Source organism: Meriones unguiculatus, chromosome 6 (genome assembly GCF_030254825.1).
Source record: "Meriones unguiculatus strain TT.TT164.6M chromosome 6, Bangor_MerUng_6.1, whole genome shotgun sequence".
Lineage (NCBI taxonomy): Eukaryota > Metazoa > Chordata > Mammalia > Rodentia > Muridae > Meriones > Meriones unguiculatus.
In genome coordinates this window covers 29,850,051-29,866,009 of record NC_083354.1, presented here as the reverse complement: position 1 = coordinate 29,866,009, position 15,959 = coordinate 29,850,051, and the positions used below count along the sequence as shown (strand labels likewise).

The 15,959-nt window shown below is 44.1% G+C and overlaps 1 protein-coding gene across 4 annotated transcripts in view; it reads right to left on the bottom strand.

The window, feature by feature from the left end:
- LOC110554131 (sodium- and chloride-dependent transporter XTRP3B) overlaps window positions 1-15,959 on the bottom strand; it is a 35,934-nt gene that overhangs the window by 11,782 nt on the left and 8,193 nt on the right. For 3 of the 4 annotated variants that reach the window (XM_060384990.1, XM_060384988.1, XM_060384989.1), the window contains exons 2-7: window positions 12,458-12,598; window positions 10,790-10,881; window positions 7,789-8,016; window positions 6,372-6,482; window positions 3,983-4,224; window positions 2,993-3,155 (exon numbers count right to left, since the gene is read on the bottom strand). In XM_060384990.1, the coding sequence (XP_060240973.1) occupies window positions 2,993-3,155; window positions 3,983-4,224; window positions 6,372-6,482; window positions 7,789-8,016; window positions 10,790-10,881; window positions 12,458-12,572 (951 nt within the window). In that variant the 5' untranslated portion in view covers window positions 12,573-12,598. The remainder of the gene's footprint in view (window positions 1-2,992; window positions 3,156-3,982; window positions 4,225-6,371; window positions 6,483-7,788; window positions 8,017-10,789; window positions 10,882-12,457; window positions 12,599-15,959) is intronic. The other variant, XM_060384991.1, reaches the window with a different exon arrangement.

Sequence of the window (15,959 nt, the reverse complement as noted above, 5' to 3'; positions counted from 1 at the left end):
GCTGCAATGTAAGAAATGATAAATAAAATAGTAAACATGCAGGTATAAACTGCATAAAGTAACAACAAGGTCCATCTTGTGGGCTATAAATTGTGTACAGATTATCCTTGTCCTCTTTGGGAAGTCAAATATTGTCCAACTTTAGAGTTAGCATGGAAGTTTCTCAAGAAAAGAAATCTGGGCCAGATTAGTGGGTAAAGGTTTCTGCTACCAAGCCTGACAACCCGAGTTCAATCCGTGGAGTCCTTGGTGGGAAAGGCTCAAGCCCTAAGCATATCCTTTGACCCTGCTTTGTGGGCATGTGCACTACACTCCCCAGAAATGTAATTAATAAAATATAAATTCAAAATGAGATGCAAAAAGGGGGCTGTAAAGGGAAGGAAAGGAAGTCAAAGACTCAACTTTCAAAAGCAAAAACTATCTTGGAGAGAACAGTGAGCACAGAAGATTGAGGCCTTGAAGACTAGAGGCTGAGCCTGTGATGCTGTGCTTTGGGCTGATGCAGGGTCTGAACCACTGTAAGAAAGTGTTGCCTTCCCCATGCAATGACCTGGAATGTCTCCACAGATTAAACGGAAGTCACTAAAAATCCCACCCAATCAAATGCAAAACCAATTTTCAAATTGTTTTTGTTGTTATTTTTTGGCAACCAGAGCCACAGGCCTTTCCTAGCCCCTATTCTTAAAGAGTATTCTCTTAGAAAATCTAAGAATGCATTTAAAATATAAAAATGACACAAATAGGCCCACTTTCATTTCCACCTCCATTGTTGTTGGAGTTTTAGTGCAATGAAGAAAAGGAAATGAGGTATAAATATTTAAAAGAAAAATAATTGTTATCCAGATTAGCGAATGCCTGTATTCCTACCATTTGAAAGATGGAGGCAGGAAGATCATGAGTACAGGATGTGCTGGGCTGCGAGAGCCTTCTCAAAATGAAAATAATAATGAAAGGGGCAGGGAGAGAGAATGGGGAGAGGAGAGGCATGCCAGTCTAATGTGATGAGTGGATCAGCAAGTGTTGCTATCCTAATAGCTGACAAAACAGACTTCAAACTAGTACTAGCCAAGAGAGAAGGACACTTCATTCTAATTAAGTGAACAATTAACCAAGAACACATTACTATTCCAAATATATGTGCACCAAACTTAGGTAAACTCAGTTTCACAAAAAGTATACTAAAATTAAAGACAGAATAAACAGAATAACATCAAACCATTAATAGTAGCTGATTTCAGTACCCCACTTTCTACAATAGATAGGTCATCTGGACAAAGAATAAGCAAAGAAACATCAGAATTAAATGTTAGAATAGAACACATCCTGGGACACAAAACAAATCTCACCAAATTCAGGAAAACTGAATGGACTGCATATCTTATCTTACCATTATACAATAAAACTTAACATTGACAGCAAACAAGTCTCTAGTAACTACACAAATTCATGGGGATTATATAACTCATTTCTCAATGGTGAATAGTTCAAAGAAAAAATCAAAGAATAAAATTAAGTGGTCATATGGGAGAAAAAAAAGCTCTAAGTGCCCGTATTAAAGCACAAATAAATGACAATGATAAAACTCAAAAAATTTGAAAAATGTCTTAGTTACATTTTCTTTTCTTTCTTTCTTTTTTCTTTTTTAATCATGAAAAGACATAGTGACCAAAGCAACTTATAAAGGAAAGTGTTTAATCTGGGGTTCACAGCTGCAATGGGTTAGAATCCACGGCCATCACGAGGGAACCACGGCAGCAGGCACCATGGCACTGAAGCAGTAGCTGAGTGTTTACATCTTGATCCACAAGTATTCAGCAGACTTAGCTAACTGAGAATGGCATGGAGTTTTGAAACCTCAAAATCCTGCCTGCCCCCAGTAACCCACCCTTCCAACAAGATCAAACCTTCTTCCCAAGCAATTCAACCACCTGAAGCCAAGAATTCAACTTTGTGAGCCTGTGAGAGCCATTCTCATTCAAACCAGCACATTGTGAATATGTTTTGTTGCTTCTATTTTTTTTTTTTTTTATGGAGACTGCTGTGTTAGTTACTTTTCTCAGTGTGAGCAAAATCACTGACAAAACAACCGAAGGGAGGGAAGGTTTACTTTGCCTCACAGATTAGGAGTCAGTCGTGGTTACTTGGGCCCCATGCTGTTGGGCAGAACACACCTTTGGAACAGTTCCCTTATCTCCTGACGTGAGGGGAGGAGAGAAATGGGAATACAGAATTAATTAGAACAACCGCATAGGCTCATATACTTGAATGTTTGGTTCCCAGTTGGTGGAATCTTTGTGATGAACTGGGAGATGTGGCTTCATTGGAGGTGTGTCGCTGTGGGCAGGCTTTGAGCTTTCAAAAGCCCTGTTAGTGTAGTGTGCTCACTGTGGCGCTGGCTTGCTCAGTGCTCGCTCTCGCGCTCTGCCTTGTGCCTGTGGATCAAGATGTAAGCTCTCAGCTCCTGTGCCATGCCTGCCTGCTACCATCTTCCCTGCCATTATAATCATGGACTCTAACTCTGTGGAATTGTGAGCTTCAATAAACCTCATGTCTAAATTGGTCATGGTGTTTCTTCACAGCAAAAGAAAGTTAACTAAGACACATAACAGATACGGGAAATAATTAGGAAATCTAAGCTAATAAAAATAGATTTATTTTTCATACCCTCAGATTTAGTTGGAGGGTATGAAAGGACATTTAGATATATAAAAACAGTTTAGTCAAGAACTCCATTACACACAAGGCTCCACCTGATAATCAGAACCCAGTGACATCACTTAGGATTACCAGACACGTGACTAACTCAGCCTGCAGGAGAGCTTTCCAATGAGAAGATTGCTAGCAGCAGCTGGAGAGCAGGAGTCCAGTGTCTGCTTTCGCAGTTGCAGGAACACAATCCTGTTTCCTGTCATCACAGACCGTGTGGAGGCTCTTGCAGGTCCTTAGGCGCTGTTTGGAGAGAGACAGTCCCCACCCTCCCCAGGCCTCTTACCGTGTTTAGCTCGGATTCCAGGCTGCAGTTTCTAATGCTCGGGAACACTTCACTGAACTTGTTTGGGTAGGTAGAGGCCAGGTAGCCCTTCACTTCCTCTAGGTTGTTGGCTGTCAGAAAGCCATCTTCAAGGTCGAAAGAATTGGTCAGCAGCAGGATCACCCTGGAGAGCAGACCATCATATCTTGACCTTCATGACTAAGAGGCCAATGGTCCTAACACCTCTGAGAATCTCAGTGAGGAGAGGGGCTCTGAACTAATGACCCTTTGAAAGGAAGGAAAACTGTGAGGGTCTGTGCAGAAGCTTCCAATCTGAGCAGAGATGAGGACAGGAGCCCTGAACCTAAAATGAGGCTATTTAGGATCTGGGCCAGTGATGTCTGATGAAACTGGATGGGGTAGAAAAAATGTAACATCACTTGAATCTGGCTAGTGCTGCTGAGTAACCAGTTAACCTTAGAAGCACTTAAATCCATATCAGTATCAAGTTATTTGCATGTACACTGACTTCCATTAATTTTAGTCCTAGTGTAGAGATAGCTACTTATGGTAAGTGGCCACCCTACTGGACATCTTAGCATCTGAAAGATGGCCCTCAGTTTGAGAGAAGGCATAGGCAGTAAACTGTGCAGTTTCTGAGACTTGGCTAGGGAGGTCTTGGTTACTCTTAAGATGGGAAATGGGGCTGAAGACAGCAGCATTGTTTGCTGCTTTTCTGCTGAGGGCAATGAGCACCTTAAACTGCCTCTTCCTGCATGGCTGACCTTAGCTTTATGCCTGCTCAGCTTCTGGTGCCGAGGGAAGGCAGGCATTGGTAATTGAGGAAGGAGAGCTGAACTGCACAGTGTAGACCCCAGCTCTGGTTGGTGTCTTTTGTCTACCCCTTGATTTCTGGGAACCTAGCCCTTCCCAGTCACCCTTTCAGCTCAGAGCTTTGGAGTCTTGCCTTCCCACTTGAGGCTCAAGACTGTGAGGGCAGCTTAGACTCACTTGCTTAAGCAGTTTTCATAGTTGAAGGTAGCCTTGAAGCCATAGATGGAGAAGGTCACAATGCTGGCAAATATGGCAGTAGTACTATTGATGATGGATACAATGATGGCATGCTTCTGGCAGTTGTTGGAGGGTTCATTGTAGCTGGCAAAAGCAATCAGACCACCACACCCTAAGCCCAGTGAGAAGAAGATCTGTGTGGCTGCATTGATCCAGGCCTTGGGGTTAGCTAGCTGCTCCATCTGGAAGGCCAATGGGGATAGGACTGAGGATACCTGGGTCCCAATCTGAGACTCCCCCTCCCAAGAGAAGTAGGCTCAGAGAGGGGAAAAATTTACCTCCCAACCTCCCCAACTTCACAAGGTATCCAGACCCTGTCTATGTTCAGCATATTTCTTGGCAGTGAAGCCACATTACTAAATCTCAGGTAAAGTAATTCCTGATTTAAAAGACACTAGGCACTTCCCAAATGCATCACTCTCTTCAGCAGAGATTATCAGCCAAGCCAGACTGCCCTCATGCTGGCCCAGCTGCTGTGTACCCTCTGAGGAAGCCTTGAAGACACTACACAGCCTCAAAACTATTTGCAGCCAAAGCGTATCACTAATCTATAGGCACTTTTTTAAGCCTTGACTGTTTCAAACGGCTTCCAATGAAAAGTTTTCCATAACAACCCTGGCTGAATTCTAACAACAATTTTCATCTATGCCAGAGAGAAAACACTTTCCCTATTGGCCAAGAAGGTGGCCTGTTGAGACTGGAGACATGGCTCAGCAGTTAAGAGCACTGGGTGCTCTTCCCAGAGGACCTGGGTTCAATTCCCAACACTCACAGGGCAGTTCATAACTGTCTGTAACTCCAGTGTCAGGGGATCTGACACCTCCACACAGACACATGCAGGGAATGCACATAATGTAAAAATTGATTGTTAAAAAATTATTCCTTTGTCAGGGGAGGCTGTTTTTGTAAAGAAAAAAATCCCAATCATTTTATTTTACCAAAGACTCAGGAGCCAAATGCAGGGTGAAAGCCTGCTAGCTCAGAGAGGCAGAAAAAGCTCCCAGCTGAACTTCCTACTCAGCCAACAAGCCCAGAAGGAAAAAGCCCTTCCTGTTTCTCCATGCTGTCTTCACTTCACTCACTGTTCCTCCTTTCTGTTTAATCCCTGTCAGCAGGTTCCTTGCTCTGTCTCTTGATTTAGAGTTAACTTTATTTAATCCTGTTTACAGAGGTGTGTGCTCTAGCACACACAAGTACTTGTTTACAGCAAACAGAAAGCTCTAGGATCAAAGACTGAGCCATACCACAACTAGAATCAGTTTTTTACAGCTCACAATCTTAGGGTTTATAATCTGTTATTGATGCAAGCACAGTATTTCAATTGCACAATAACTGTCATGACTGATGCAAACATAGACTCTTCTCTGGCACTGTCCTTGGCTCAGGTTTGAGTAAGGTTATTCTCCGGCTGTGCAGCACCAGACCTCATGAAAGCCTCATGAAAGCCTCCTGTGTGAAGTTTTCTTGCTGATTGTTGTATAGCTATTCTCTCCCAACCAAAACACTTCTTCCTGGAAGGGGGGCTCCTTAAGATTCAGGAAGTAAGTGAAACTGACAGGTCTCAAGAGGCCCCTGAAATTTACCAGATTCACAAGGCCACTCCCCAAGATTATTAAAGTGAGAGTAATTGCAGGAGAGAAGAGACAAGTTGTGCAGGATGCTCTGGGAATGTGGCTTTTGAGTCATTGCTTTGCTGGGATGGGCTTTTCTGTGATACAGCCACCCCTGTATCACAACCTTAATAATATCACACCCCTGTAAGCAACCTTAATAAACTCACTGGTTCACTAAGCTAAGTTTGGACAGACTTGTTTCTTCGGTGTGTTGCTGGTGCCCTGCCTAGGATAAACAGAATTTGCTCAGTCTTTACAGAAAAGGTCATGCAGCACCTGCTTTTCACCATCATTATTGAAGAACACTGGCCTGAAAAGAGATAAGGAAGGGATCATTGCAACCTGGAGGAAAGGGTCTAAGGAAGCCTGGGGATAGAGAGAGAAGGGAAATGATTGGAGTGGCATTTGCGATCAGCTCAGTGGAGCATCTAGACAGGTGAGACCTGGAACAGGAAGGGCAGAAGGGAGGCACTGGCATCAGTCGTTAGGGGTAGGGAAAGTGTAGGAGGTGATGGAAAGGGGATTTAATGTTCTGGAGTCACAGGGTTGAGAATGAGCTGTCTGAGGAAGCGATACAGTTCATAGAGCATCCACAGCCTGAGTGAGCCTTGGGCTCACACCATCCTCCTTGGTTATAACTCTTCCTTCCCCAGGCATACCAAAAGGGACCAAAATAGAAAGCAGCACCCTTAGGACTTCTTCCCTGCAGCTCATACCTTGGGTGTAAACATATATGCCAGGCCATTGGTGGCTCCATGGAGTGTGAGGCCTCGAACCAGGTAAATGATGAGTACAAAGTAGGGCATTGATGCAGTGAAATAGACCACCTGTGGAAACCCAGGAGCAGGTCAGCCTCAATTTGGAGGAAATAGTTATGCAACATTAGGCAAAAAAAGTTCACTCAACATTATCAATATATATCATTAAAATGAAGATACTGTTTTAACAGAATGTTTAATTGAAATTGAAATTAAAGTAATATAAATTCTGTGTGCTCTAAAAAATTAAGAGATAAAAGAACATCTCATTCCAGGGAAGCTTTTTATGGAGCCTAATGCTATCCCTACCAGAGAACTTGGAAATAGAGCCGAGCCTCTGCTTATGTCACCAGGAAGATGGCGTTTGCATGGATCACGGCACAATCTTTGGATCAAATGTTTTAGGAGTTTGCCTACAGCTGTCAAGAGCTGGAAAAGGTAGTAAGATTCTTTTATGTGGTCTGATAGTTTTCAGGAGAAATATGAAGTCACCTGTATTAACGCTAATATAAAAAAGTAAATAAATCCAGGAAGGAGACTAAGAAGGGTTCTTATTTATCACTGCCACAAGGCACCAGAAAAAAAGGTCCATGAAAGTTGTCAAGATGGGCTGCCTAGCAACTATGTTCAGACTGAGATTAAGGTGTCAGTCCTTCTGCTCAGGATTTTAAGTTTTTTTAAACATCTTACATAATACTCCCCATATTTGCCTTTATAAATTTCCCTTCAGCCTCTGAAAGTACATCATTAGTCCAGTATAGCATCTGTTTCTTCACGGCTGTGAATAGCATAGTTTATTTTGGCTCCATTCTAGTGTCCTTTTTGTGTTGAAACAAAACACTTTAAGAAAAAGCAACTTAGGGGAGGTAAGGGTTTATTTGGTGGGCACTTTTAGGTCACAGTACATCCCTGATGGAAGTCAGGGCAGGAACTCAAGGAATCTGAGGCAGAAGTCAGTAAGAAATACTGCTTGCTGGTTTGTTCACAGGCTTATGCATGACTAGCTTTCTTATACAACACCTACCCAGGAAATGCTGCCACCCACAGTGGGCTGGGCCCTCTTACATCAATTAAAAAGATCATTATCAGTTTGTTGATATGATGTTATATAAATCAGAGAGTTTGGACACTAGCTGATGATATAATAATGATAAAATAATCAATTGAGTAAACCTGATCAAAATGAATATAATAATAATCAAATCCTCTGTAGACATGCCCACAAGTCAATCTGATCTGGGCAACCCCTCAGCTGTGACTCTCTTAGGTGATTCTGGGCTGTGTCTGGTTGACAGTTAAAGCTAGCTAGGACAGGCACCCATCTCTCCATGGCTCAATCCATCCTGGCACAGCACCATCATGCTCCCCAGCCTACCTTGCCAGTTGACTCAGTGCCTCTCAGGATGCACAGATACACAATCAGCCAGGCCAGGGTAAGGCACAGCGCTGGCTCCCACTGAACCCCTCCATTCTCCTGGATGGACGGTGAGATGTTGAGTGTTTTCCTGTACCAGAAGTACTGTGTCGATGAAGCCTTCTCACACTCCTCATCATAGCCTGTGCGGTTACCATTCAGTGGACAGACAGACCATGGCAGGGGTTCCTTTGGAATAAAGTGAGAATCAATGGAGAGTAAGGGAAAAGTCAAAGGCCTGGTAGGATGATGGGATGAAGCCTTGGCAGACAGATCTTGGAAGAGAAAGAAGCTGGTCCCCAAAGGGCAAATGGTTGCAGCCTTTGATCCTGATGAGGGATTGGGTTATCAGGGGATTTGGATAGCATGGAGGATGACTGGTTTGGATTGGACATTAAACATTCCCCAAAGGTCCACACCCAGCGGCTGTGTCTCCTGGGTGGGGAGGTGCTATGGATCTTTAGGAGGTGGGGCCAAGTAAGATGTCATTGGAGTGTGCTTTCCAAGGAGCCAAGGACTCTCGATTTCTTTTTTTTTCAAGGAGAAAGTAAAATTTATTTGAAAAATAAATATATGAAAATAGAAACACAAAATCTTCATCATATTCCAACGTAGGATGAATAATACATTGAACCCCAGGTGCATTCAACACCCACCTGGAATTCTAATTATTAGTTTTTTTTTTAATAGTTACATTTTATTAACTCTGTATCCCAGCTGTATCCCGCTCCCTCATTCCCTCCCAATCCCTCCCTCTCTCCCTCCCTCCCTCATCTCCTCCCTGCCTCTTTCCAAGTCCACTGATTGGGGAGGACCTCTCCCCTTTCATCTGACCCTGTTTTATCAGGTATCTTCAGGACTGGGTGCAAAGTCCTCCTCTGTGGCCTAGCAGGACAGCTCCTCCCTTGGGGGGGGGGTGAGGTCAAAGAACCTGCCATTGAGTTCCTGTCAGAAATAGTCCCTGTTCCCCTTACTATGGGAAACCAATTGGTTACTGAGCTACCATGGGCTACATCCAAGCAGAGGTTCTAGGTTATATCCATACATGGTCCTTGGTAGAGTGTCAGTCTCAGAAAAGACCCCTGTGCCCAGATATATTTGGTCCTTGTGGAGCTCCTATCCTTTCCACGTCATACTAACTCCCCCTTCTTTCATTTGATTCCCTGCACTCTGCTGAAGGTTTGGTTATGAGTCTTAGTATCTGCTTTGATACACTGCTAGGTAGAGTCTTTCAGAGGCTGTCTGCAGTAGGCTCCTGTCCTGTTACTTGTTTTCTCCTACATCCAATGCACCTCCCATTTGTCTTTCTAAGTGAGAATTGATCATCTTACCCCGGGTCCTCTTTCTTGTTTGTCTTCTTTAGGTGTATAAATTTCATTATGTTTATCATATCTTATAGGACTTATATCTTATAGGACTATATGAGTGAGTATATACCATGTGTGGGACTTTCGATTTCTATTCTGGTTCCATTGTGGCTATTTCCTCCTATATGTTTCTAGGCCATGATGTTCTGCTAAACTTTATCTTAACCAAAGGCCAAGTTGCAAGTTAACAAACCTTTTCTCTTTATAAGTTGGTATCTAGGATATTTGAGCTCTTGAAGCTGACTAATAAGGGTTGCTACTTATTTCACTTCTGCAGATGGTTCTTGAGGACTACTACACTTTCTTATAGGTCTAGAAGATGCTGTTACTAGTATCTGGACAATGAACAGACCATTTACAACAAGTGAACTCTGCCCGCATTGCTGCAGCACTCTAACCAGAAGCTTACACTCCAAGCTCTTGCAGCATTGTTGAGATGGTCAGAACTTGTTAATGATGAATCTGGAGAGATGGCTCAGCAGTTAAGAGCTGGCTGCTCTTCCAGAGGACCCAAGTTCAATTCCCAGCACCCATATGGAACTTACAAACATTTGTAAGTCGAGTTACAGGAAATCTGATACCTTTTTCTGACCTCCACAGGCACCGCTTGAATGTAGTACACAGATATACATACAGGCAAAACACTGCTAGAGAAATTTTAACAACAATAACAAAAAAACCTTCATAGATTCTCTCTTCTCAACTTAGAATAAGCCACAGAAAGCAATAGTCAGCTCACTTGCAGCTTCCACAAGTCAACTCACTAGGACACCCTGAGAGTACAGACAGATGTTTCATCCTACGGTCTTTGGGTGTGGAACAAAAGGGAGGTGAGGTCCAGCGCTTTGAAGTGATTGAGGCCTCTGGGCAGATATGCTGGCACTAGTGACTTCGTTTGAGTAGAGATCAGCAGGACCCAAACTTAGCAGTTAGACTCTAAACTTGGCAGTGAAACCCTCTTCTGCTTTCAGTGATTTGAACATGGTTCTTTGGAACCTAAAAGCAAATTGACTTAAATGAAGTCTGCCCAATGATCATAATTCCAGGCTCAGGTACTGAAGGGAACTGATCAGAGTTGTGTGGATAGCATGGGAGTAAGCCTGCTCTAAGATAGATGCCTTGTTGGGTAGGTTTTGAGGTCATATTTATAAGACAAAAAGGTTCCACTAATAGAAGCAAGCCTGAGAAACCTCTTGGCTTCAAGGCTACATTTCATAGGAAACAGCCCAGGGCCCACTGGCGTCTGCTCATGGCCAAGGCTGCTTTATATAACAGCAGGGAACCAGGGCTGCACTCTAGGTATTCATTCCACTAAGACCCTGGCTCCAAGCAGGCCTTCTAGTGGAGTTAGTGTTTATTTGCATCTCTGACCTGGATGCTAGACAATTACCAACTGACCCCAACTCTTTTGTTTTTAGAGCAGTTTTTCTCCCTTTAGTGTGAAACATCAGGATCAAAAGTCCAGGGGTAACTGAAGTATGCCTTTCCCCCAGGCTCTCTTCAGGTTATAATCCACAAACTTTTCCATTCCTCCCAGAGGGGAGGCCTGCACCCTCTCCCATTATTGTTCCTGGTGTAGCTAGGCCTCTGCTCACCTGGAAGGAGTGGAAGAGGTACCAGATGGCCCAGGAGTTGATGACATTGTAGTACACAGAGACAAAGAAGGAGACCACCAAGCTAGCAATGCCTGAAAAGAGTAAGAATGCCATGCTTAAAAGTAGGTGTGGGTAGCCCATCATGTAAGCATCCCCGATGGGACTACCCAGGGCAGGAACACTTCCCTGCCAGGGTCACTAGAAACACGACCTCACATCTGTGACCTACTTCCAAGGCTTCTTCCCCCAGCTAAGTGTTAGGTCCTGGGTTCTGTCCTTGATGTAGGCCTTAGGCAGTGTTCTGTTGCTGCAAAGAGACACTGTGACCACAGCAACTCTTATAAAAGGATACATTTAATTGGGGCTTGTGCATAGTTTCAGAGGGATTGTTCAGTATCATTCTGGCAGAAAGCATTATGGCATACAGGCAGACATGGTAGCTGAAAGTTCTACACCTGGATTTGAAGATATTAGGAAGAGAGACACTGGACTGTCTTGGGCTTTTGAAACCCTAAAGGCTACAGCCAATAATATGCTTTTTCCTAACCCTTTCAAACAGTACCCCTGTGAGGTACTATGAGCCTGTGGGGGACATTTTTCATTCAAACCGCCACAATGTGCCTTTGATTTTTCACAATAGCATTATTTCCGTCTCACAGAAGAGAAAACCGAGACAAAGACCACCGAGCAGAACCAGAGTATAAACCTCGTGAGAGAAGCGTCACCTACTGCCTGATAGGACAATTACTCCCTGTAGACTAGGTTGAGTCACTGGGGCCAAAAACTCCTCTTCGTTATTAAGAGGAATGAAGAGTAGCAGAGGCATGAAATGTGGAGGAGACCAGCCCCACCACCTTAGACTTGTGACAAGCTTAGCTCTGTAAACAGAGAGACAGTGTGCTGACAGTTTGCTTTGGAGTAGCCTGACATTGGCCTCTAGCAGCACTGTTCCCAGCTTTTGCCATCTCACAAGTATTCTGGACTATTTTTAAGTCACTAACCTTGGTCTCGGTGGGAATACCATCAGTATCACCACCACCCCAGGGAAATTTGGCCAGTAAGCTGGTGTCAGTGCCCCTTAGGGACTCAAGTGTTTTCCTTCCTATGCTAAGGTGCTGACCCCTCCTTGCTCCTGAACAATTGTTCCCTTTCTGGGTTGTGAAGGTACTCAGAATAACTGTGGCCATTGATGGATTTTACAGTGGAGGGGATCCATATCTTCTTGGAGGTATCAGAGGATAGCAAGTGGAGGTCACTCTGAAAAGGAATGGTGGGAATTGAAGCTACCCAAGTGGCATAGATGTCTTGGCTTCTGCACACAAGCATCGCTGACAGTGCCCCAAAGCCCCTAAGTGGTGAGACGAGGATGAAATGAGCTCACATGCTCACATGCCGTGTTCAACATCAGGCACATTAAGCAGGGACAGTGGTAATTCTCAGATCATAGGTGGCTGAACTGAATGAATGTTCCTGTGTCAGGAAGCGATGTCAAACCATTGACAGAATCTCAGCTAAGGTCGAGAGAGAGGCTCAGAGGTGGGAGTTTCCCTGGGCTGTCAGTCCGCACAGTCTCGGGCCCTGCGCATGGAGGGCAACCTGAAACCTCGATTCCAGATTCATGCCCAGGAACACGGGTCTGCCAGGGGAACTGAAAAGGACGCCACATACCGACACCACTGAGGTAGGGGCTGATGGTCCTCCAGGCCCCGATACTGCCCTGCCGCATGCGCTGCCCCACGGCCAGCTCCAGGTACAGGAGTGGCATCCCCTCCACGATGAGCATGATGATGTAGGGCACCAGGAAACTCCCTGTGGGGCGCCAGAGCGTCAGGTCAGTGTGGATGGACGGCTTTACCCTGCCCCACCTCCGCGCAGCTGTGCTTCTATTACCCTGATCTTCCCCGTCCTCCTTCCAATGGGGCCAATGGCAGTTTGCCTCCCAGGATGCAAATATTCAAAGATTTAAACAACTGACGTGGCTGCATGTCATCCATGGATGTATGAACAGAAACTTGAATGGATGGAGAGACCTGGGCGCTTGAACTGATGAATTTGAGGTTGGATTGGTAGGACGGATAGAAGATAGAGAGATGACAAAGGGATGGACATGTAGAAGGTAGAAGAAATGGACAGAAAAAATAGATTCGAGTGGAAAGGTCTGAGGCTTTTTTAGTGGAAGACAGCCATTACTAGACTATCTGGATCACAGTCTGTAAGCTACTATAATAATTCTATACCCCTCCACACAGATACACAGACATAGGCACACACATATACTCTTACTATTGTTGTTTCTTAGAGAACTGTAAAAGACAGTTATAGCTAGAAAGTTGACATGAGACTCAGATCCCGGACACTCTCCTTAGATGCACCACAAAATAAGGTGCATCATTTAAACATTTAAACTTTGACTAGACATATATTTTTTTTCTTTAAGTCAGTCATTGCATTTGCCATGGAGTGTAGACTAGTAACTTCATTTCTTCAAGGTTTGGTGTCGGTATATTGAACTTTGACCTTTTGTATACCTTATATAATGTGTCAGACCTCTGTAACATGCTTAAGCTTTCTTGCTTTCTTTTTCATTCTAGAGAAATGTTGCAGGATGTTTTTGTGCATTGTGTATTCAGTTGCTGATTCTGTATCCAGACATCTGGTTGCAGTCTGGACTTTGGCATTGTCATTATTATGAAGCATCTCTGGTGCTGGTAGTTTGTAAACATTGCTCTCCATTACCTTCTGATTGGTCAAATAAAGAGCTGGACAGTCAATAACTAGGTTGGAGAGTTAAGGTAGTACTTCTGATGCCAGTGAGGGAGTCCCAGGTGGGACCAGAGAGAGAGAGAGGGAGAGAGAGAGAGGCAGAGTCGCCACAGAGACATGAATGAAGGAGGAGGAGCCAGGGCAAGACTAAGATGGCAGGTAATAGCCCCATGGTTGGGAAGCAGGCCAGGCCAGTATTGTCAGGGTAGGGTAGCTGAAGCTTTTAATAAATATAATGTCTCCATATCATTATTAAGAGCAAGGGAGGGCATAGAAAAAAACCTTGCATATTATAGAAAAATATCCAGCTGTCTTATGAGATAGTATAACACATTAACAGTCACAAACCTAGGTATGACAATCTTCTGCAAGGAGGTCAGCTGATGTCATGAAGGTGGCAAGGGTTAGGCTTGGAAGACAGTGCTGTATACCACCGTGTTAATAAAGGAAGCTGAAGCCAAGCTGCATGTATGACCTTTAGTACATTCTGTTAGACAGTGGGGGTCGGCAAACTCCTACGTAGACCCAAAAACACAGGGCGTCCCCATACTGTACATAGGTCCACCACAGCCACACTTTCAGTTTCGAATGAGTGTAAGTCGCTTATATTTTGAAATAATGCCTTTAATCTTTGTTGTGCTGTTCTTTGCCCTTGTCACAGTGTCAGATGGTTATCTTGCCTCAGGAAAGGGACCTTTGGAGGATATTTTGAGGCAAACATGGCTGGGTTTGAAGTGGAAGGGCCAAATCCCATCTCCAGAGCCAGTTTCTTAATGTTCTCAAACACCATATGACAATTTACACAAAATTGCCAAGAATAAAACTCTATAAAACTGAATACAGTGGCTTACAACAGACAGGAGACTGGTTGTTGAATCCTGTGACAAGTGGCTGAACCCAAAGTATTTCTTTTCCTTATAACTAGTACAGAATTATCTAGATGAGTCTTACGTACGGGGTCCTGACTGGGGAACAGACTGACAAGCTATCCTTTTAGAGTTTTTAAACTTTATAAAAACTCATGGGTGAGTGGCAGTGACCCTCCATAATAAGTGAGGTTCTCTGCCTCTCTTATGACTTACCTGCTGCCTCCCTGTCTAGACTTGGGGGCGACCGACTTCTTGGAAAAGTCTCCCCACAAGCAATTCACATGTGTCTACAAATTGAGGCAGACAACTTGTAAGACTTAATAGGTTCTGTTTTTTTTGTTTTTTTTTTTTTTTAGTGACTGCCAGAGAAGGCTCTGTGAAAATAAAGCCTCCTGCAAAGGAAACACTCTGTCTTACCTGGGCCATTCCTCTTGACTAAAACCAAACAACAATAACAAACCAAAAACCAAACCAAACTAAAACAGTCTTTTGTTTGTTTTAATGTCTGATTCTGTTCAGTGTTTGAGAAGGCAGCTGGGTAGTGACTTTGGAAGAACCTTGGAACTAGTTTGTATTGAGTTTCAGACTTGGGACGAGAGGCTGAGGTCCCTATTCAATAGGCAGACCTGGCCTCAGGGTCCTCCAGCATCTCTCAGTCCCTTTCTGTGACAGGGTATGGCTGACACACCCTGCCCTCTGCCTTGAACTTTTCAGCCCATGGGCTGGTTTTCCCCTCCCCCAGAGACTCCTTCTTGACCTCTATCTCCCTGTCTGCATGGCAACTTCCTGGCCTTTTTCTTGGGAACCGTGAATCTACCTGAGAGCTGCCACTTTTTGACCTGATTTCATACTCTTAATTCAGCTTGAATTGGCTTATTTCGTGGGTGGAGAAAACCTATTACCTTGGTGATGTGACTTGTACAATGTGTCCATGTACAAAAACGTACCTTGCTGATAGCCAAATTTTATAACTGGTTTTAAAGATGTTACTGTTGGGACCAGTAAGCAGGCACTTCTACGGCCAGCTCCGAGGGACCTAACCAGTTATCAGGCATTTGTGAAGACACCCTGACCACCTGGAATTAGCCGCGCATGCCCTGGATCACCCTATAAGAGAACTAAAGCCCTCCCCTCCCCCTCTCTCTTCCTCTTCCGCTCTCTGGCTCTGTCTCTCCCTCTCTCCCTCTCTGTAACCCCCTTCCCCTAATAAGCCTCCCACGTGGAACGATCTCGTGGTGTGATTTGTGAACCTGCGTGTAACCTCCACAGGTGCACGTTTCCTAACACTTACACTACTGTTAGAACTTGGTTTTGCCTTCTGAAAATTATGGTTCTATGTCTTCACTTAAAAAAATACTTTAATATTACAAAAACACAACTGGGATTTTAAACTTATTTTTTAAAAATTTAGGCCTTCTGGTGTTGGTCTCCTTGGTTTGCCTGTGGTATATATGCAAGATTAGAGTCTCACAACAGTGTGATGCAGCCATGATCATTCAGGCCTTTACAGCCATTGAAGCAGGACATTCTCCCCAAGC